This window comes from Ambystoma mexicanum, chromosome 12, assembly GCF_040938575.1.
Source record: "Ambystoma mexicanum isolate Mex_15411 chromosome 12, UKY_AmexF1_1, whole genome shotgun sequence".
NCBI lineage: Eukaryota > Metazoa > Chordata > Amphibia > Caudata > Ambystomatidae > Ambystoma > Ambystoma mexicanum.
The window spans coordinates 1,086,117,243-1,086,141,380 of record NC_090936.1 but is presented as its reverse complement, the minus strand read 5'-3'; the positions used below and the strand labels follow the sequence as shown (position 1 = coordinate 1,086,141,380).

The following is a 24,138-nucleotide window of genomic DNA, read 5'->3' as shown; positions in this document are numbered from 1 at the left end:
GGTCACTCTTTCTCAGGTCCTCCAGGGGCTTCGACTTCAGGATTGGTTGGTGTCTCTGGACCTACAGGATGCTTACTTTCATGTGCCGATTCATCCAAAGCACAGAAAGTACCTGAGGTTTGCAGCTGGCGACTCACACTTTCAGTTTCAGGTCCTGCCGTTCGGATTGACCTCTGCCCGAGGGTCTTCACCAAGCTAATCTCAGGCAAGGGGGAATTCACATCTACCGCTACCTGGACGACTGGCTGGTCCGTGTGCGTTCTCCCAAACAAGCGAGGGATAATCTCAATCTCACCTGCCGCTCCCTCCACAAGCTGGGCTTCTCCCTCGATTTCAAGAAGTGGCAGCTGACACCTTCTCAACAGCTCCAGTACATCGGTGCTTTGTTGGACACGTCCTTGGGGAAGTGCTCGCCCAGCGTCTCCCGGCTTTCGAATTCTTAAGGTTGCTCGGCCTCATGGCATCCTGCATTTTTCTGGTGCCAGAGGCCAGACTGAGGATGAGTTTGCTGCAATGGGTCCTCAAGATGCAGTGGTCACAATTCTCAGGCAAGATGTCGGATCCCATTCAGATTCCACTCTCGGTCTCACAGGATCTTCTGTGGTCGGCCAACGAAGGGAACCTAATGAAGGGGCAGCCGTTTTGGCAACTCTGGCCGGAGGTGACAGTAGTGACAGACGCTTCCCTCACAGGATGGGGAGCTCATGCCGAAGATTTGACCGCCTACGGTCATTGGTCTCTGTCTCTGTCGGAGTCCAAACTCCACATCAACCTGTTAGAGCGGAGGGCCATCAGGCTGGCCCTGAAGGCTTTTCTGCCATCTGTGCAGGAGAAGTGTGTCCTGATCATGACGGACAACACAGTGGCCATGCATTACCTCAACAAAAAAAGGGGGTGGGGGGTAGGATCACTCCCGTTGTGCAGAGGCGATGCAGCTCTGGTTCTAGGCATCCAACAGGGAATATCACTCTCGGCAGTTCATCTGGCCGTAGAGGAGAATGCAGCGGCGGACGCTCTGAGCAGGCAGAACACAGTCTCTCGCGAGTGGGAGTTGGCTCAGGAAGTCCTTCTGGAGATCTTCGCCCTTTTGGGATCCCACAAGTGGATCTCTTTGCAACCAGTGCCAACCGGAAGTTGAAGGGGGGGGGTCGGGTTCTCCATCTGCCGTCTGTGCGGGGAAGTGTGTCCTGATCAGAACCTTCACGCTTGGTATCTGAAAGGTTGCTGTATAAGGATTGAGACCTGCTGGATGACGTGATGGATGTGTTGCTTTCGGCCAAGCAGCTGGCAACCAAATCCCTGTACCGTTGGCGTAAGTTTTGCAACTGGTACAGAGGACAAAATGTTGATCCTTTTCAGTGTTCCATTCCCATGGTTCTATCTTTCTTGCTTTCTTTGGCCCACAGCGGCGTTCAAGTAGGTACCATTAAAGGTTAACTAGCAGTGAGATTATTGTAATGGTCTGCTAGTAAGGACATCCAAGTGTAATGTACAGACCTTGCAGGTCACACAGAATGGAGCAGCTAGAGCTGTCCTTGGGTTGTCCCGCAGGGAACACATTACTGATGCAAGATAGTGCCTTCACTGGTTTCCGGTCAAACATAGGGTTATGTACAAGTTAATTTCTTTGACCTATAAATGTGTTCACAAGGAAACGCCTCAATACCTTATGAACCGTTTTACTATTCGCACAGCAGTCAGAAATCTTCGGTCCCATGACCCGTTAAAACTCTTTCAGCCAAGGTATAATCTTAAAACCTTAGGCGGCTCTACTTTTGATGTCCAGGCTCCCCTATTCTGGAATAAAATACAGTTCGATCTCACGCAAGCCAAGTCCTGCAGTGAGTTCAAGAAACATCTTAAAACCCATCTATTCAACCTAGACCCAGATTAGGCTCTGCACCCAGTTATCTTTTCTATTCCAGGATGCTTTTACCCTGGTCTGCTATTTGTATGCCCAATTCTGTTTTCTGTGCGCTTTGAGGCCCATGGGCGAGTAGCGCTATACAATAATTGCAAACAAACATGCAAAGGGGCTCCCCCCAGGGGAAAATTTACAATATCCGGGGTTTCGTCACAGAAGGTCAAGTTTACTTTCTTACACCCTTGACATATCAAAAGCATCCTCAGAATTCAAAGTCCAGGATCTTTTTCCAGTGCACATTTTTTTTGTTCATTTTAATGTGTCGTTTTTGAACCCAAAATCCACTCTTACTGTACCTTTGTCTACTGCCCCCACTGACTCAACAAAATAGACCAGAGTCTGTTTTGTGTTGGCTTGCATTTCTCATTTTATTTCTAATTTGATCTCCGAGCTCGAACATTGTATCAGTGAATTCTTAACCTTCTGCTTGTGATTTATACTAAATATCAACAGTTAGTTTTTGGAAATGCTTTTTGAAACTTTCTGGAGTAAGTGTGCTGGTTTTGCACTAGTTTACATCAACTGAAAGACATTTCTCATTAGGTGGATCATCTTTTCCCAGCACAATTAGGCTGTCTACATGTGGAGCACACTTGCCATAGAGCAAGAGGATTAGTCTTGAATTTGAAAGATAAGGGTGTGATTTCGGACTTGATATTTCAATAACTCGTCTATGCAAGGCTCATCCCAGCTGGTGTCCACCTTATATTTTATCTTCAAATTAGTTGGGTAGACTCTGATTGAACGGTATCTGGTAATATGATCCCCACCAATAATATCGCCATATATACTTGTTGGGAAACGGCATAGGCGATATTATTGATGGGGTTAATATTAGGTTTAAATGGAAGCAGGAGTTGTGGGGGTGTCCCCCGCGCCCTTTAAAAATAGATATCGGTGTTTCAGGGGTGTCCCCTGTAGGTTCCATGGGGTAATATTGCCACAAAAAAACAGCGCCATTGTTGTATGGCAAATATTTTTGCAGCGATATTAACACATGGAACCATTTAAACCTATAAGGCTTGAGCTACTGGTGATGCAGTGGTGAATTTAAGGCATTGAGTCCCTTCCTTAGCCAGCCACATTTATTTTTTGATCAATAAACTGATTCTATGTTAAACAATCTCTAGCTGGGCTGCTGAATTTCTGGTCACTGTTGGTGGCACATGCCTTGTTATGTGTGTATCGCTATAATAACCATTGTTGTATCAACAGCGTTCTGTCATTCTTCTGCAACATAGGTTAATATTGGTGGCACTTTTAAATTATAGGCTCTCATTGTTTCTGTTGTTAGCCACTTTTTTGAATGTTGCATTTATAACTGCTCTCCTAATCATATTGGCTCTTGTCACTAGACACTTAATGTTATGTAATTTTAAGGATCAGGAAAGGCACATTCCTAAGACATTTTTATTGCAATGTGCACCTTCTTACACAGCCTTTACATCATTCTCATATACAGCACAAGGTTTTTTATCCAGTATTTTAATAAATGGAATGTTATGTTAAAAAGCCTCTCCTATTGCCAGTGATAGGACAGTTCCAGTTGAATGAAAATGATGAATGTTTCCATGCCAGATAGCAGACTGTGCAGATGGTGGAGAGCTGGTAAAGGGAGCAAAAGGCTTGGAAGTTTTGTTATCTGGCCTTCTTTGCTCTGGTTTCCAGCCCATTGCCAAACAGCTTATAGACTTTCAGTTATCCTGCATATTAGCTTATCCAGCATCATTGGGTTTCCAATGATTCTAGATAGCAAAGCTTATACTGTGATTTTCCTCTGGGAACGCGATTGACAGGTCTACCACTTTTCAGGACCACTAGCCAATATTCCTCCATAATTCACTGCAGCTCCCAATGTTCACCTGTCTGGTCTTCAAAACATTTTACCTCAAATCGGTCCTCTTCCTATTAGAGCAGCTCCCTGTAACGCTCACCTGATTCCCGTAGAGGCGCCGGTCTTGACTGGGCGTATACCGTATCTTCAAAGGTGATGTGTAACACACGGCTGGCTCTTTGGGCTGGACCTCTGTGCACTGTATGTCTGACTCGAAGGGTAAGATGTCTGCAGATAAAAAATATGGGATTAAGGAACTGGGTTATTGAATGTCTCTCTCTTCTTCCCTTTCTCTTCTCCTGTAGAACCCCAAAGGTTAACGCTCTCACATTAGGTAAGTGAACGCCGTGCTCTCCATCTGCCTCGGGGCAGGGTGCTATAACCAGTTTCTTCACTGGATAAGGGGAGCAGGCCTCTTGACTTCAGAGGACTGCTGTCCGTCGTTTACTGCACGAACGGTAAGTTTCGAGTAATTCTAATGTCTTTAAAGTCTTTAGTAATGATGTTTCTTGTTTTGCAGGGTTCCGGCGATGGCGGATGACGGGCTGAAGTGAGTTGAAGATGGAGCCCGTGTGATGAATAGAAGCGCCTGGAAGCACGTAAGTAAGCGCTTGTTGCCTGCTTCACGATGCGCTCTAACTGTCTTTTTATTTTGCAGGTACAAGTTCGGAGCGGCTGCAGGGTGCCGGAATACCCACTGGGTTAGATGTGGAAAGGAGTAATGGCACGTGAGTATTAAAGTTCCCCAATGTCTTTAAACGCACCTTGTTTTGTCTTTCAGATGCGGGATGCCGCGCCGAAGGCCTCCGGAGCGTGCGAAGAGTTGGTAAGCTTTTGTCTTTCAGATGCCGGAATGCAGTGTGAAGACCTCCGGAGCGCACGAAGAGTAGGTAAGCCTTTGTCTTTCAGATGCCGGAATGCAGCGCGAGGCGTTGGTGACAGCCGATGGACCAGGTAAGTGAAGAGCTGTCACTGAAGACCGTAATGCTAACCTGTTCTTTCTTGTCTTTATAGGTGTTGCTGAAGACTGGATTCAGGATGGTAAGCCTTTTTCCTTAGGCCCAGGATCAGATGCAGAAGACACAATGAGCGTCCTGCTGCAGAGGATGCAGAATAACGCAAAGCAAGATTCATCCATCGGGTGTGGTTTAAATAGCCTCCTGTAGTGCTTAGGTGTCTCCTTCCACAGCCACGCCTAGGTAAGAAAAGAGTTCCTGCTTTCCAGAAGAGTTCCAGTGTTCTGAATCTAGGGAGTGGCTCCTGCCCCACCCAACAGGAAAAGTAGTTCCAAACAGAAGAGGATCAGAGGCTCAACTGGCAGGCAAGTAAGCATCATGGTCTGCTGCAGGTAAGTCCACCCAAGCATTATGAGCCCGGCGCTTCCAGCGCTGGGACTGGGCATATTTATGAGCCTGGTGCCACTGGCGCCAGGACTGGGTCCAAAAGGTCCCAATTGGGACTGGTTGGCACTCGGAACCTGGGTTATGGATCTGCTTCCAAGGGAGTTGGGAAAACCCTGACCTTTTGGAAGCAGAGATCATGACACTCCCACTGTTTAAGTCTGAGCATAGTTTTACTGAAGGCTAGCACTCTGTCCCCTAAAATAGTGGTGCATGCTCTCCATTCCACAAAGTATGTTCCTTTTACATTTATTTGAAAGTATTGATTGGTTGAAACATCCAAATGCTTAACCACTTCTGGGTCAATCAACCCTAAGAATTTTGTCTCTTGATTCCTTGCTGTCTGGTCTTTTCCCTGCAAGCCTTCACGTACAACAGAGTCTGATCAAGGATCCAATTGGAGGAAAACACTATCTTTCTTAACCCTTGGCTGTCTTGTCCAAACATGGAAAATTAATCCAGCACAAAACATAAGGGTGGACCCTGAAGTGGAAGGAGAACCCCTCCTTGCATAGATACTTATCCCTCCAGACAGCCATTTTCCTCAAAGCCTGAATGATGGACATAAACGTGGTATTGTTATGTGTTGTACTCCCCTCTTTAACTGGTCTTAGAATGGGTCCATAATTTGATTGAAGTGACCCCTCTTTAAATTATTATTCCACAGCGTGTTCTCAAGATGAAGCCTTGTAGATCATTCGAAAGGTACACTGAAAGCAGAGTATAGAATGTAATTGTCTCAAATGCTTCCCTTCTCACCTTTCGAGTCATAATGGATGTCTAATAAATGCCCCTTACGCATGCAGCCTTTCTCCCCTTAACTTTCAGCTAGTTTGTTAGGTGCAGCTCGTTAATGTGGTCTTTTCCTGTCTACAATCCTTGTTTTTTTAATGTCATGAGAGTAAAACTGGAAAACTAGTTTAGGGTGGGTATGTACATCCTAAGGGATCTGCAAGCTGTGCCCCCAGATGTGTTGGACCGTACTACCTTTGCCCTAGCCAGCCTAGTAAATGGTGAGGGATCATGTGAGTTGTAGCCAGGAACATCTGAAGAGGCGCAGGCTGCAGACTCCTAATCTATTAATCGAAGACTTGGTGAGTAAGCTAAATTTCTGCACTGCCTGTTTCTCAGAAATCGCAGAAAATGAGGGGATCCATTGCAGGAATGCTGGAGAAATACAATTGAAATAAAGATCTGTACTGAACTTACGGATGACTGTAGATGGAACAGATTCTGAGGATCAATTTATTCAAATTAGTCATGACTTAATAGTCAGATGTTAACAGAGCTTGAAAAGTATGTGATGAATTAACTCTCCATGGTGATCATTTCACAAAAGGAAATCCTGGATACAAGGAGCTAAAAATAAAAAACACAAACTATTGTGAAAAGCGCTCTGTACTTGCATGGCAGACAGGGATGCATGCAACGGGAGCCTGGAAGACTGGAGGTGAGGCGGGCCAGAAGGTGCATGTCATCGCATGAGCGCATGGAAGAAGTGGCAGCGATTTCGGTGGAGCGGCCATTAGAAGTTCCGGCACGCTTCTTACTATTGCACGGGTGACGGTCTAGTCTTTTTACTTTTTTCTACGTTGCAGCCGCAGGTAGCCGGGAAGTATTTACTTCCGGTCTTCCCTACTGTCGGCACGTTGCAACGTCTAAGCTACTGCTTTCGCTTACCTTGTTGCCACAACGCTCTTTCGCTTCCGTTCCCTTTTCATCTTTTCTCTTCGCCCATTCGCATTGTGGGTTTTCGTTTCCTCTCCCTGGTTTCCGTGGGTCTCTGCTGCTCTGTGCTGGTCACCTACTCACGGACTTACCTGCAATCCAGTCTCCATCTGAAAGAAAGTTTTTTGTTTTTTTTTTACGCCCGTGGCTTTTTCCCCTGTCTGTCTGTCTTCATTGACGGGGCCGCAGTGGCCACAGTTTACTAGTGGCCGCTGTGGCTTCACACCGAGGAGGGATTACTGCATCGGTCACTCACAAATACCGGGAGACCACAAGATACGCTACGGATTCCAGTTCTACAGGTAAGAGGAGGGAAGTGGGTCAGACGGATCAGACACGTATTGTGACAGTTTGCAACGCCAACCAACCATGGCTACCCCGTGGGGCAAATCCAAGAGTTAGTAGGGGCAATACAGAAACTTTCACAAGAAGTTCAAACCCTGAAGGTTGAGAATCAGACTTTACAACAGATCACACAAGAAGTTCAGACTCTGAAGGCGTAAAATGATCTCAAACAACTCCTGACCACAAGAGAGAATCCACCTGATCCGGAATTACCACCCATGCCTTTATCTTCTGGTAAATTTGACGGGTCCTCCAGGAAGGTGAAAGAATTCCTAGATGCTTGTAAACTGTACTTCACATATCAACCTATCCTATTTGCCACAAGCAAGGCCAAGGTACGTTTCATGGTCTCAAACATGGCAGGCAATGCTTTGTCTTGGGTCACTCCCCTTGTGACCGGAGAGGATCCTACCCTTAAGAATATGATGGGTTCTGCACCTTAATCAAACAGACCTTTGAACGTCCAGAAACCACTTTTTCGGCATATGAAGACCTTTGGATGCCCACCAGGGCTCCGTGGATGTGTTAACTTATATCTCAAGTTTCAATGCATTAGCGGTTCAAGCAGGCTGGCCTGAACAAGCACAATACGCAATCTTTCGAAGAGGTCTAAAAGAAGATATCAAGGACGAGCTTGTTCGGATGCCAAGACCTCCTTCTTTTGCGGAGCTACTCTCCTCGGTCCTTCAAATTGAACACCGTCTGGCTGAAAGAAAGAATGAGCGTCGCAGGTTCAGAAATCGATCGTTCTTTGGTGGTCCTTCTCAGGCGGCCATTCCCTCTTCCTCCTCCCTCCAAAAAGAACCTATGCAAATCAGAATAACCCATGTCCCACTCACCATGGAGGAGCGACGACGTCGCAGAGAGAAGGGATTGTGTGCCTATTGTGCATCAGAAAAGAATTCCATCAACAATTGTGAGGAGCTAGCGTCATGCCGGTCGGGAAACAGTCTTCCTCAGAGTTGAAAGGGACGAACTGCCGAGGAACCATATTCCCTTGCAGTCCCTATGTCTCTTTATCAGTCTCTTCGTCTACACAACCAATCACCGGAGATACCCGATTAATGGTGCTCACTGTTCTGCTCGAAATCAAAGGCGAATGGATTGAGGCCTTGGCTTTACTAGACTGCGGCGCAGCTGGAAATTTTGTTGATACGCACTGGGCAACCAAGATGGGAATCAACCGGATCGAAAAACTTGAAGATCAGAAGGTTGAAGGCATAGACGGGTACCCCATTGTCTTCAGGGCCGATCACACATTTGACCGAAAAACTCCATCTCAAGATATTCAAACACTCGGAGACGATATCCTTCGACATCATAAGAGCCGCTCATTTCCCTATCATCCTTGGGATATCTTGGCTCCATCAGCATAATCCCTGCATAGATTGGACTCAAAATCAATTGGCCTTCGAATCTGAATATTGCAAAAAACATTGTTGCCTGCAGACTTGATCGGTACAGATTCAGGCTACCAATCCTACTTCAAGTCTTTCCATCGGTATCCATTCTTTACTGGCAGAGTATGTCCAATTCAAGCAAGTTTTCACCGACCAGGCTATCTTACTACTCCCCTCACAGACCTGAGGATTGCGCCATCGAGCTGACTTCAGGAGCTTTGGTGCCGTTTGGGCGGATGTTCTCTCTATCACAGGCCGAGAAGCAGGCTCTCCGGTGCTATTTGGACAGTAACTTACAAAACGAGACTGGTGCAACCTTCTAAGTCCCCCGCAGGGGCTCCCCTCTACTTCATTACAAAGAGGGATTCAACTGAGCAAAGACCTTGTATTGATTTCCGGGAGTTAAACAAGGTCACCATCAGAGACGGGTATCCAATGCCACTCATATCGGACATTTTGGAAGCGGTGCAAGGGGCCAGAATATTCACTAAACTCGACCTGCGTAGCGCATATCATCTCCTCTGCATTCGAAAAGGGGATGAATGGAAAACAAGCTTTTTGCACCCCTTTTGGTCTCTATGAATATAGGGTAATGCCCTTTGGATTGGTAAATGCTCCAGCAGTATTCCAAAGACTTATGGACCGTCTATTCTCCGATCTGATCATCACTGTCATCTATTTAGATGATATACTGATTTTCTCCCAAAGATCCAAGACAACATATTCATCATGTCTCAGAAGCACTAAACCATCTCCAAGAAAATCACCTTCTCGTCAAGCTTGGAAAATGCATTTTTGGGGTAACCTCAATACCCTATCTAGGATTCATTTTATCCCCAGAAGGGGTATCTATGGATGAATGGAAGGTCACTGCTATTTTGGACTGGCCTTCTCCCAACTCATTTAAGGAGGTCCAAAGATTCTTAGGTCTGGCTAATTACAATCGCCGATTCATTCAAAATGTTTCGAACAAGGTTCTTCCCATCACTTCCCTCTTACAGAAGAGTCCTCCTCCATTTCATTGGACCAGCAAGGCCGAAAAAAGTTTTCAGCATCTCAAGTCTCTTTTTTGCACGGCCGCGATACTGCGGCATCCCGACCAATCTCTGCCCTTTACCATCGAGACTGATGCTTCTGCGGCTGCCATTGGGGCAGTTCTGCTCCAAACGTTTGATGGAACACAACATCCTATTGCCTATCTCTCGAAGACTTTAACATCTAGTCAAAAGAATTATTCGGTTCTGGAGAGATAATTATTAGCAATGAAACAGGCATGCGAGACGTGGAGACATTTTCTCCAGGGCGGAGCTCAACCTTTTACGATTCGTAGGGATCACAAAAATCTTAAGGTCCTAGAATCTATGGAATGTGTCAACTCGCGCCAAGCCCGATGGGCTCACTTCTTTGCCGAGTATGATTTTCGCATCACTTATCACCCTAGGAGTCAAAATGTAGTGGCAGATGCTCTGCCCAGGAAGAATATCGGTAATGGTACTTCCTCTGGTCCAGAACGAATGTTCCCCAATCATCTCCACATTGCAGTAGTAAACACCTTTCTACAGCAAGTCAAACAAGCTACGGAACGATTACAACCACTCACGTCTGTTGGTCTCACCAAAAGGGACGGACTCTGGTTCAAGGATCAGCAGCTTTACATTCCCACGGAAGAACTTAGAATGAAAGTGATCGATTGTGTCACGACAATCTCACGGCTGGCCATTGGGGAGTAGCAGGAACCCTGGATCTCGTCCAGCGGTCGTATTTTTGGTCCCAGATGTGCAGGGATGTGACTGAATATGTTCCGAAGTGTTCGGTATGTGCCAAAGCCAAGTACCATTCCGGCAAACCCATAGGTCTACTAGAGCAGTCTGCCCTTCCTACTCGTCCCTGGGGTACCATTACCACAGACTTCATTGTTGATTTGCCACCTTCCGAGTCTTGCACTTGTATCATGGTAACAATAGAAACTTTCTCCAAGATGGCGCACTTCTCCCCGTTACCAAAGATTCCATCCGCTGAAGAAATGTCTCAGGTTTTTCTCTGCGACATCTTCCGCCAGCATGGTATCCCGGATAAGATCATCCCCGATCGAGGGACGCAATACACATCGAGGTTCTGGAAGGTAATGTCAGCGTCTAGGCATTGAAAGGGCGCTCTCTTCTGGATTTCATCCCCAGACCAATGGTCAGACGGAGAGAGTGAACGCCACCTTAGAGCAATACCTCAGCTGCTTTTGCAATCTGCAGCAGGACAATTTGGTGGCACTTCTTCCTACAGCAGACTTTGCTTATAACCAAGCCAGACACTCGGCTATCAAAATGTCTCCGTTCTACTGCACTTACGGACTTCATCCAAAAAGCACCCATCGTGTGTCTGAGAGTCAATCACAAATACCAGCCATCAAAACTATACTTACTGCGATTAAAGAAGCCCAATCAAACGCTTCTTCCAGTCTCAAGGATACAGCCCAGTACAACAAAAGACAGGCAGATTCTCACCGTCAGCGAGGACCTGATTGGGATGTGGGATCGAAGGTATGGTTAGGTAGGGGTGAGCATTCACTGGTGACTGGTGGCAGAAGGGTCCCCTGGACGTATGAGAGTAGGCAGGACAGACTGGTGAAGGGTGGTGTCCCATGGATTGGAGCGTCACTGGAAAGAGGAAAGATATGCAAAAGTGATGGGAGGAATGTTGCAAATGTCTCTGCAGTGACAATTGTGCAAGAGTTTCATTGCAAAAGGAACACATGGAAACTATTTAACATTGTACAAATGTAAAGATTATGGTATTAAAGTTTCCTTCCCCTCACATTTCACGAGTACCAAAATTAAGTTATTGCATTTTTGTAAATATTGTGATGGGCGGTGAAATTTCATGTCATAGTTCATCTGTGCCAAAACCCCTTCCAATTAAGATATCCTGGTTAAATTTTAATTTTGCCTGTTTGTACTGAAACTGCTTTATATGAACATAAAGTTATTCGTCTGTTGATAATGAAAAGAGCACGGCCAACCTCTCCAGTTTTCAAAAACACGTTTCTACATCGGCTCTTTCCACTGCTTGCTTTTATGAAGGAAAACATTGTGTAGTTGATGTGAATTTTTTGTGATTTTCATATAGTGCTGCTGAAAGGTGGTTAATCAAACTTTTGCTCTGACTATTAACCTCTAGTAGGCCAGACTCTCAATAATTAAGACCGGTCAGTGGTGTGAGTGCTTGCTGCAGAGATAGTTGTGTAAGCTGGAGATTAAAAAAAAGCAAAACGGATGCCAGTGTTTGCTTCATTGCTTTGTGTAACCTCTTGGATTTCCTCTGCTTTAAATTCGGCTGCTTTGATGTTTTTTTCAAATCCAATCTATTTCGGCGAGAAGCCATCAAATCGTACATAATCTACAAAAGAACAATTCGCATTGATATAAAAGTAGTTGATATCAAAATAAAAATATATTTAGTATCTTAAAAACACGTAAAATGCAACGTTTTTGTTTAGCCTTTTGCATTTGTATAATAGAAAACGAGTTACAAATAAATCACAATATTAGGAAAATGCCATTCTCCGAGCAAGTGCTATAATTTAAAAAGATATGACTGCATCGAATACACAAATCTAATCAGCGGTCCTGAGGAGCTTATAGGCTTTGTGCCTCAATCTGATGCCAAAGGAATTTGTTAATGGCTTGATCCATTTAGATCTAATGTCAGAATACAATGCACAAGTAAATAACACATGGCATTCGTCCTCGACCCAGATTTTACAATGGGGAGGTTTTGAGGATTGTTCACAATTCCAGTGACTGGTAAATTTGCAATGGGTAAGTTGCCCATACATAACTTGGCAACATATTTTGAGTAATTTGTCACATTGCATGTCAATATGCTTTTCAGGACCCAGTGTGTTTGATTGCCAGATTGTTTGAGGCCAAATTGTGATGCACCCATTAATCTAATTGCTCCTTCAGTGTTTCCCGGGATGGTTCCACAGCCTTACCCAATGCAACAGGTGTTGGATCATACTCTTATACTTAACTCCTAGAATGCCCAGTTCCACAATTAGAGGGAGGGAATGCCCATGAGGCGTTTCAAGATCTTATGTCTTATTTGTAAGTTGGAGAATTCACAATGGGCTCATATTACTGCACCTTCAGTAGCAGCGGTTATTAGATTGTACCTTATATATTTCTAGCACATGGGATAATGTTTTTCCTCCAAACTATGTGGCGAAATTAACAACTGACCCACCTTTCCTTTCTATGACAATTCCACTCTTCAACTTTGGGCAACCAGTTTGATCTATTTTGAAGGCGTAGACCTAATCGAAGGTCTACACATTTTGCATTATCTAATTATTTAGTACAAACTTGGAGAAAGGAGTCCGGTGTTTTGCTGCTTGGTCGACATACCATGGTTTTGGATTTAGAGATGTTTATAAATAGACTTCTCTCCGTACATTTCTGAGCAAACAAATTGTTATTGGAGGCCATACAGACTCTTGGAATAAGGACAGTATCGGCCGCAAACAGTAGCAAGGGCCACTTTCTACCACCCATCATTGGTGCATCTAGATTTGTTTGCTCAATGGCCTCTGCTACGTCATTGTTGTAAAGCAGGAAGAAAAGAACGGCAATGATGCAACCTTGCCTCAAGCCCTCACATGCAGGAATTGGGTCAGTACATTTGCCACCGGAAACCCACCGTATCACTGCAAAGTTGTTTGAATAAACAGCAGAAATAGCTCCTAATAAATTGGAGGAATCTATAGATTGTCAAGACAGCAGCATAATGAAGAACATGGGACTGTGGCGAAGGCAGTCTGTCGATCTATAAAAGCCAGGTATATAGTCTGTCTTTTTATAGTTAAAAACGTTTGTATGATCAAGAATAATCTAAACATTTGATCTACAGTTAAAATTCCTTTCCTGAACCCCGCCTGCTTCATTAAATTCTGTTCCCTCGTCCATTTTTCCAGTCTAAGACTACTCTGGAATAGACCTTGCACAGGCTATCCAAAAGCAAGATGGGACGATAGTAGGTCTCGAGGTCACAGTCTCCCTTCTTTAATATAAGAATTATGGTAGCCCCTCTCCAGCTACTGGGAACGATACCTATGTTAAGTTGATTAAAGTATTCGGTCAGAAAAGGAACCCAATTGATCGGGTCATTTTAGGTCTAAGGGGCAGTAATCGTTCCTTCTGCCTTGTTGCTATGTTGAGACCTCAAACTTTCCCAGATCTCTGCGTAAGAGAACCTCAGAGTTGTATTTATCAAACTTTCATAGATCTTTTGATAAAAGCAACATATCCAAACTTGGATCACCCTGTTCAAGTTCCTCCCCATCATACAAAGAATACAATGTAATTATTTATTTTTTATTTTTGCAGGTACTTGCCATTACATAAGGGGACAAACTATATGCCAATTGCAGCAGTAAAGTAGAAGTGGTGTTCCCAGGCACACTACATTGGGACCCAAGCTACAAGGCCCGATATGGCAAAAACATGGATAGATTATCTTGTGTTTCGAACATAAGGGTAGTGACCTAGCAGTACTAGGCTGCACTGCTCTCTACGGGAGCAGGACCAACATTGATTTACATAAGACTACCCCACCCCCATCTTCATTAATGGTACCGCCACGCTACATGGAATTACTCTTTGGTTGTGTAGAATTCAGGAAAACGTTTCCATGCATAACCTTTTTTAATTTTCAGATTTGTTCATCATACCACAAGTTTCAGGGCTGTCTCCTTCATTTCAATGTCAATAAACTGATTGATAGTTGGGTAATAATTTTACCTCTCGTTGAAGCACCATAGAACACTTAAGTGAGTAGTGTGCACAGTATCAGAGATGCTCTAAAGAACATGCCAACTTCCAGAGATAGATCAAGGGTTTTTATTAAAATGTCTTGTCCTGGCGCAAAGGGCTACCACTTGCTTTCTTGTCTAGAAATGGCAGTGTTCGCCCTAAAACAGCCCTCCCTACTCTAAAGGTTAGTATCTAGAGCTTTTAACCCCTACTGTCTAATATCTGCTTTGCTGTCACAGAGGGCATAAATACAATCGCTTTATCTGTTGAACCTCCCTCTGGACCATCACTACAATTGAGTTTAGTTCAAAAGGGTTATAAAGTTGTACCTACCAGACACTGAAGTCCCTCTTTGTCAACTTCCTTTCACTCCCTGGTGTTCCTCGCCTCTATTCTATTCTCTTCTTGCTACTCTCCTCCTTCCTACTCCAACTTGCCTTCTCTTCTTGTACTTCCGCCTTTTGCCCCTCCAATGTCTTTTTTTGCACTACCACTACTCTCCCCTACTACTCTCTTCTCTATTTCTACTCTACCCCACCTTTTTCGCAGTCCCGCTCCTTTCAATCCATCCGTCGCCTTCCCCTCTCTCTCTTTCTCTCCCCTCTCTTCCCCCTCTCTTCCCCCTCTCTTCCCCCTCTCTTCCCCCTCTCTTCCACATCTCCTCCACATCTCTTCCCCCTCTTTCCCCCCTCTCTCTCTCTCTCCGCCTCTCTCTCTCTCCGCCTCTCTCTCTCTCCGCCTCTCTATCTCTCCGCCTCTCTCTCCCTCTCTTCCCCCCCTCTCTCACCCCTCCCCACCCCCCTGCTCGGATCAGTCTACCTGGAGGCTCTGGTGGGCGGCAATCTTGCACGCGATATGCCCAGGCTTTTTCTGCCTGTGGCTACCTGACATGAAAGGAAAGAAACTGGGAAGCATTTGGACGAAGATGTGTGGCACTGTTCATACGCATGCAGGAATTGGGGCCCTCTCAACTTCTAACTTTCCCCTTTGGGGGTAGGACTGGCTTTTCCTCCCACCTGAGAGTGGTTCCCCATCCCCTCTTGACAAGCCAGATTGCTGACCTTGTCACAACAGTACATTAGGCCAATGTGATAACTTTTTTTTTAATCAACCATAAATGCTTTTAACAAACTTTCTATGAAGGGTTTGTATTAATGGCTGTCTTTATATTGATTTTAAAAAGAAATATTCATGGTATCCTTTCTCTATTACATGTAAAGTTTGAGTTGATATACGACTTGCTGGAGTCCAATGTGTATTTGTCCAGACATTGTCATTCTTTTTATAGCCACTAGAAAATTGGTTGGGTCCAGCATTCTTAAGTATTGCGTTTTTGTAAAAGGCACGCTACTCCAGGTTGAGATGTAGGGAATGGGCACAAACTTTGAGATAATAACTTTAATTAACTTGCTTTAGGCATATATATTAAATTGTTTTAACCCTTTGTTCATTATAGAGTGGCCCCAGTGCCAGGTCATGTCACAAAATGTGCATTGACACTCAGCGGAGGCAGATTTACACGTTGGGTCGATATTTGGATTCCTCTGTGAGGAACAGCAAATCTCTGAAAAGTGACTTCTATCGCTATGACATCGACACAAACACATGGACGCTGCTAAGTGAAGACACTGCAGCAGATGGAGGGCCAAAGTTGGTGTTTGATCATCAGGTGGGTTGCATTTGCCATGCATAAGGTTGTAATCCCATACCCCCGCTCATGAAGTTCTGTTATTGATAACAAAACTACTATTATTGATGGGCAACTTGTTAAAATTCTATGTGACCTGTGGGTTGTACAAATTCTATCTAAAGGATTGATTTATGAAAGTGTTGGATGCCACTAGCATGTCCCAAGACGCAAGCACATGTAATAAAAGCACAGCTTTGCATTAAACGCCTCCTATTCTTACCTCTTCCACCTCCCCGGCCCCCGTCCCCCCCCTCCCGCCGCCCGGCACACCCCCCACAAACCCCCCTGACCCATTCTCCCTGCAAAATGTGCTGGGAAAATGTGTCATGAATTGTTGCAAAGTGTTGCACACTTGTTTGGAATGTTGAATGTGTGTGTTGTTTCCAGCTCCTAAATATCTTCAGCCACATTACTTTTTTCAAATATGCTTACATGGATTTGTGGCACTCTCCCTGTCCGTTTTGCCTGTGGCATAAGACTGTAATGCATTTACTTTTAACTGAAATCTTCCAGATTATTCATGTTGTGATGTGCAGAGAAGCAGTCGTAATCACCTCCTTGTTTTTGTTTTTCTCTTTTGAACAATTTATCAAATATTTCATATTCATTTATGACATGGTAACTTCACGCCAAAGTTAGTGATTTTCACTGTCCCTATGGTGCAGTTGATGTTGTTTTGGTTGGTATTAACATGAAAATCTTGGATGCCCTTCATGGCTTGAAGGATGTAGTAGTAAATGTATGAAAAGGAGGAGAGGGCAGAACTCCGTACATATATACACTCTCACTTTGTATAGTTCATGATTGTTGCCTGTATGGGACCCGTTGTGGGGGGGGGACTCAGGGCATCTGGGTCTAGGGAAACCACCCGGTAAGTGATGCAACCCAAGAAGGCAGCATATGATTGAGTCCCCAGCACTCCCTCAGCCTACTCCATGCACGCAAGGGTGCTGCAGCTACCCAGTTAGGGAAGATCCTTGGCTTGCAACATTGTGTTACTACTGACTTCTGCAATTGTATTCGCTCTCCCCTCTTGATTCTCCACTCTTTCTGACTGCTTACTCTGTTCTTTCTTCCTCTTCCTTTTCCTATCTCCTCCCCTCCTTTCCTTTTTCTCTTCTATGCACTTAGTCTTATCAGAAATGTCCCTCGACCAAGTGTGATAGCAACCTTGTCGGTCTCCTCCACCCTCCCCTTACTTGTCCCCCTCCTCCCCTGCCAGCACTATCTGAAATGTCATGAGGCCTAGTACGATAGTCGCTTGTTTTGTTCCTCCCCTCCCTTTCTGCACCAGTCTCCCTCACCTTTTGTTGTTCCACGGCTCTACCAGAAATGCCGTCGGGCCTAGTACGGTAGTTGCAGGTCTGTTTACATTTTCTTCCCACTCTTCCCCTCCCTTCCTTATCTATGTTTTAGCTCTTGCACTATCTGAAATGTTGTCGGGCCGATTACGGTAGTTAATTTCACATCCTTACTGTTCATGGCATGTAAGAATGTTATTGTATTTTCCCTTGTTCCCTCCCTTGCCTTGAAGCGCTTTGAAACACATAGTGCCCTATATAAATAAATGATCATATATCATATCCAATGTGAAAAATGCATCCGGCGGTGAGGAAAAGAGGGGCCAGCCAGCATTGTTTAGGTGCCACTATTCCTTCCCGGGGGGGAAGAACCCCAGTGAAAATCAGCCCCAAGAAAAGGTTAACATGTATGTGATACAATGGGGTGATACAACAAGTCTTTTGTGCTCTGTTTGCGATTCAATGCGCTGTGTGGTGCTATGTAGACATTGCACTTCGGGTGCACAAGACCCAGCATGGATCACAAACCTCAGCCAGATGGATGCCCCGCTGAAACAAAGAAACACAGCCAGATGCAGTGTCCCTGGCCAGCGTGGGTATGCAAGAGCATGGAAAACAAATCACTGGTAAATGGGGGAGCAGGTTGTCAAACTGCCATGACACTGCTACCTGATCTCACTATTGATGAGTCTTTTTGTTATCCTGATCTGCAAGGGCTTCAGTACGGGTTGATTTCAGTTACTAAAGCCCACCAAAAAATTATAACGAGTGAAACGTTAGGCCAGCCACATGGGGCGGAGGTGGAACCATTAGGAAAATACCTATTGAGAATTAACCTGCTATTGGATAAAAAGACCCACCAATCGGAGCAGACTTTAGGACTCAGGACCTCTTCATAAAATATCATAAGCCTATGCACTTCACTACATTACCATTCCAGAATGTGAGTTGGGTTGTGTTGTGGTAAGATGAGAAGAGGGAAAGTAGCAAGTCAGAACCTGCATTGGCCAAACCAAATAGGCAAGTTAGAAGGATAAAAAACAGAACAGAAAGTGACTAAACCAACGAAACACACTGTCGAACAGTCCAGGATGACAGGGAAGGCTTGATTGGAGATCCTGCTAGTCGCCTGCATACAGAGGCTGTCAGGAGTCAGGCTTTGAAAGCAGAGGCTGTGGAATAACCTGCTGGGGGCTCAAACTCAGATTATATTTTGTTGAAAATCTTTTTATTACAAGACTGCTTCAAGAATCCACAGGACAGTGACAATTTATCAACATATTGTTTATTTTATTTATTGGTCATTTTTAATGTGCCTATACACAGATGTTTTGAGGCTAACAAGGCAGGAGGGAGCCAACCAGTATGGCTTTCTCTTCTTTTGGAAGCTTGCCATTTAAATACCGAGAGCTGTGAACACATTTTACTTGTGTGCTTGTAAGATTATTCGAAAGATTCATCTCACAAGTTGTGTGCTTTTTATGAGGACCTTATATTATATTGGGGTAATATATATTCATAATTGACTTTGTGGGCGAGATCAGGAAGTCTTTCTTCCTTCTTTGTAGCGCTCTCCGCGTGACCCACTGCTCATATGTGCCTGGGGAGACGACGGCGCAGCGGGTGGGTGCAGTGGCCACACCTTGATCGCGCCAAAGTCATGCTTAAGGCAAGCCGGTCTGGGCCAGTCTGGGTCCCAAGTGGTCTGGGGGCTGGAGGGGCGGCTGGGCTTGCGTGCCAGATGCTTCTTAGACTGGCCCCTGCTGCTTCCTGTTTCTGGCAAATTGGACCCATTCAAAAGAGGTAAAATCACCACATTCGGGAGACATGAACTCCAGTCTTTTAATTATTTTGTCTAATACCCGCCCATTGGTAGCTCATGCTGCCCATGTTCAGGATCTAGATATTGAGTCTTTGCTGGACTTTATGTGCCTCACTGAGACCTTGCTGCCGGAGGCAGCTGCTCCTGCTCTGCATATTGCCCTTCTGCAAGGGTATACAATTATTCATTTGGGAAAATTGTCTGTTCATCCTGGTGGTGGGATGGGAATTATTTTTCAAACCGCTCTGAAATTGGGTTTGATCCCTTTAGTGCATGATATCGATATGAAAACCTTGTTAATCTGACTCATCTACTCTGCTCTTGTATTTTCTTATAGTCTATAGGCCCCCTGGCTCCTACACAGGCTTTTTGGTTCCATTTGTTGATTTAATAGCGACCCTTCAGAGGAAATATACTCATCTGACGGTACTAGGTGATTTTAACATTAAGTTCAACCAACCGTGTCCTCAGACGGTCTCCAATTTCTTTGATGCACTATCGAACCTTGGTCTCTCAGTTCATTAAGGCGCCTACCAACACTTTGAAGACAGCACCAAATCAAGAGTATTACCCAAAGTCCTTGTCTGTCTCATCAGCTCCTTTTGCCTCTAGTGCTACTCGTATGCCAACGATATGCCAATTCTGGTGAGAATTCATCCCCGCCGGGTGGCAGTGTTGTCATGCTTGCGTAGGTTCCTGCTGGAAGTGTGGGAGTGGATGAACAGCAATTGGCTGAAGCTTAATAGGGACAAGACAGAGGGCCTGGCGGTGGGTTCCCCTCCCATTCACACGCTTTGGACTCCCTCGTTTTGGCCTCTTTCACCGGGTAGTTTTCCTCGTCCGGTGACAGTGGTGAAAAATGTGGGAGTGGTTTTGTCCTCCACTCTTTCGATGGCTCTGCAGATAGGGGCAGTGTGTAAAGCTGGCCACCTTGACTTGATGAGTCTTCGGAAGGTTCTTCACTTTATTCCTGCTCGCTTTCGTTGCTCTGTAGTGGCTGCTCTTGTGCTTAGTCGGCTGGACTATTGCAATGCCCTGTTCCTGGCTCAACCAGTAGGACTAATTCATTGCCTTCAGGTTTTGCAAAATCAAGCTTTTTATCAGCAGGGGTGTCTTATCTTTGGGAAATGTTAGTCCCGTATTGTCCAGGTCGAAACCTCAGCTCAGCTAATGCTTGCCTGGTGGTTAGCCCTAGATTCTGTCTCTCATGTGTCGGTGGTCGTGCTTTCCCCATCGCCTTGTGGAAGATGTGGAATGCTTTGGCGCTGTTACTGAGAACTAACATAACAGAGGGGGGGCACAAGTAGGAGACAAGGTAGCGATCCTAATAGGCCTTGCGACATTCAGATTTCAAGTGCAGTAACGAGAAGTGCATGAGGTAGGCGAGAAGCAGGGAAGGGCCCATGAGAAGGAGAGTGCCGGTGAAGGCCAGGTGCACAGGGCCAGGGGGAAGCAGAGAGTGCAGGGGAAGGGTCCACAAGCTAAGTGCGCTGTAAGGGGCTGCAATGACTCCAACAGGTGCAGGCCAGCCAAACAAGTGCAGGGGGGGGGGGGGCTGTGCGGGCACATGCAGGATGATGGGTTGAAGGGGGTGGGGGATCAGGGGAGAACAAGTGCAGTAGACTGAGCAAAGGGGGGAGGGGATGCTGGTGTCCTGTATGACTCTGAAGGAAACAGGCTGCCAGTCTAAGGCAGACATGGAAATTAGCTGGGGAGGAGGAAGGAAGAAGAGAAAATTAAGGTCTTGAGGAGCTTCCGGAACTTGAGGAGAACCGGCTCAAGTCTGAGAGGGACAGGGAGGCCATTGCAGATGGAGGCACCTGCAGAGGAGATGATCTACCCTCCCCCGCCCCCACTCTCTGCTTGGAAAAACATCTGATTTGCAGAGAGTTAGAGGTTGACAAGTGAAGGGCTCTTGCAGGGAGGTATTTAGGGAGAGCAAGTTGGATGTATGGTATGACATTTATAACGCGCCTACACAGAAGTGTTTCTAGGTGCGACGAGACAAGGAAGGGAAGACCAACAGAGGACAGGAACAACGATCTTACTAGGCCTTGTGTCATTTAGATGGTGTAAGTGCAGGGGGAAGGCAGGGGAGAAGTGCCATGGGAGGGGGTTGAGAGGAATGCAGTGAGCAGAGCTCAAGTAAATGCAGCCGGGATGCCCGGCTCGAAGTGCATTGTGACAAGGGACTGTAGGGTTTCAGATACAGTCCCGAATTAGGAGAGGAGGCTGAAGGGAGCCTGAAGAAAAGCGGAGTGTCGTCCGCGTAGCACTGAAAGTTAGGAGAGAAGATGGAGATAAGGTGGGCTAGAAGAGCCAGGGTGAGAGGTTAGAGCCCTGGGGAAGATCACATGTGTAGAGAGAGGTGGTGGAGAGAAAAGACCCCAGCTGGACCGGGAGGTTTGATCAGAGACGAAGGAGGCCAACCACGCTAGGGCCTAATCGGTGATGCACAGGTTGTCACAGACGATTGATCAGGATGGCGTGGTTGACCGTGTTTCAAGCAGAGGAAAGATCAATGAGGGTGAGGACAGACGGAAGGCTAGAGTAAAGGGTTGAGAGCAGGTCATCACGGGTATTCAGGAGAGCAGTTTCCGTGCTTGTGGCTGCCCTAAAGTCAGACTGATGGTCATGGAGACAACCAACAGCTTCAGTATGGAGAGTCAGCTGGGAGATGGCCAGCTTTTCCAGGAGTTTGCCCAGGAAAAGAGTGATAGAGATCGGGCGGTAATTTACCAAAGAGGAAGAATCAGCAGAAGGCTGCTTCAGGTAGGGGTGCTTAAGGGAGAGAGGAAGGTTCCAGTGGCATGAGTGATTGCAGAAATCGGCCAAGGCTGGAACGAGGGCGTAAATGTGGTCCTTGATGCTTCTGGAGGAGCAGGGGAGCACCTGCTTGGACCACACTTTCATAGATCTGACTTCTCTAGAAACATAGTCTGGAGTGAACACAGTGAAAGAGGAGAAGGAGGAGGAGAGGGAGAGGTGGCCGGAGAGGGGCATAAGAGGTAAAGGGAGAGGACGAGGAGAGAAAGGACAGGATGTCTTGAGTTTTAGTGGTGAAATGAGAAGCCAGTGCCATGCATAGGGCCTGGGAGGGAACAGGAGTGGTGGAGACTGCAGCGGGATTGGCCAGCTCCTTGCAGATTATGAATAGTTTGGCCATGTTGTTGGAGGCTGCAGAGACGCGGGATTGGATGTAGGCTCTCTTCTTGGACTGGACAGAGCGTCTGTATTGTGAGAGAGAGGCCAGGAGAGATGGAGAGCTTGCAGACCAGTCATTCAAAGGAGGAGTAGGCCTGCGTAGGAATGACAGAAGTAGGGGTCCAATCCGGGAAGATCAGATCTACTCCACCTCCTGGACGTTTGGGTCTGGGTTCGGAGAGGATCTTGTAGCCATCAGGGAGGCAGTTTAAGCAAGGCACTGTCCTGGGAATATCTCTGGTAGCTGAACACCAGGTGTCTAGGTGCTTAAGTGCAGGTATGAATACGACAGGAGTGAGACCGAAGTGAAGGGTTACAAGGGGTACTACACCGGTCTGGCCCCTTACCTGCAGGTAGTAGCAGGAAGATGACTCTGGCTACACGCTACCACAGCGGACATCGGCAGACACCACTGGAGCTGCCCTTAGCCTACGACCCTTCGCTGTAGGGCTGCAACGGGCAGTGGGCTAGTGAGAGGAAACCAGAAGTGCCTAGTGCCCAATCAGGACCGGGGGAGAGAGGACGACGAGAAGGCACAAGTGACAAGGGGAGGGGAAGGGGAAGGAAGGAGAGCGAGGCGGCAAGGGGAACACAGTATTCAATAATACAGTTTACATCAGATGATGCTATTTTTCCAAATTTAAAAGAACATGGAACAAATAATCGTGCAGCAATAAAAGGCCAGCACTCTCGAGCAAAGATGCTCCGCCAACACCTCACCGTGCGCTTCAGCCATTAGATGGGAAATGCTTAAATACGGTTGTTAACGCAGCAGTTTAAGCATGTAGCTAGGTCTCAAGCCCCAGAAAGCCTTGTTGATGATGCAGAGGGTCTTGAATGTGTTCCTCACAGCCACCGCGAGCCAGTGGAGATATTTAAGGGCTGGAGAGAAGTAGTCCCTGGGCTTGAGACGAAGGATACGTCTTGCAGTGCTATTCTGGATTAGTTGAAGGGGTAAAGGGAGGAGTTGGGCAGATTGACGAAGAGGTTGTTGCAGTAGTCCAGCCTGGAAAGAACCAGAGCTCTGGAGACATTGAGTTTCTGGGGGAAGGTGGGGAAAGAAAGAATGCCTCTGAGGAAGTGCTGCTGAAAGTGGGCCTTCTTGGCCAGGTCCGTGATGTGAGAAGAGAAGGAGAGAGGGAATAGTATAGGCCACCAAGGCTTTTTGCTTCTCTGGAGGGTGAGCGGAGGGGGCCCATGGATGGTGGCCAGGGTGTGGGAGGGAAAGAGGAAGCAGGAGTCCCTATGAGAAGGCTCTGTCTTACTGGCATTAAGGCAGTGACCATGAGTGCACCATGCCTGAATAGCAGACAGACAGGCAATCAGGAATGGGAGAGGAAGAGGAGGGTAGCTTGAAAAGAGAGCTCCATGTCATCTGCATAACACTGGAAATTGGGAGAGAAGCTGGAGATCAAAAGGGCTAGAGCGGCCAGGTAGATATTATAAATCTAGGGCGAGAGGTTAGAGCCCTGAGGGACAGCACAGGTGGAGAGTGAGATAGTGGAGAGAAAAGGGCCCAGTTGAACCTGGGAGGGTCGGTCGGAGAGGAAGGAGGTCAACCAGTCCAGAGCCAGGGTGTCATGATTGACCTATCAAATGCTGAGGAAGGGTCCTGACGGATGAGAACAGTAGGAGAGCTTGAGTCGAGATTAGTGAGCACGTCTTTTCGGGTGTTCAGGAGAGCAG

General features: G+C 46.3%; 1 protein-coding gene across 2 annotated transcripts in view; it reads left to right on the top strand.

Moving 5' to 3' along the window:
- MKLN1 (muskelin 1) overlaps nucleotides 1-24,138 on the top strand; it is a 1,341,339-nt gene that overhangs the window by 639,782 nt on the left and 677,419 nt on the right. For both annotated transcript variants that reach the window (XM_069629634.1, XM_069629633.1), the window contains exon 10: nucleotides 15,892-16,104. In XM_069629634.1, coding sequence (XP_069485735.1) covers nucleotides 15,892-16,104 — 213 coding nt within the window. The remainder of the gene's footprint in view (nucleotides 1-15,891; nucleotides 16,105-24,138) is intronic.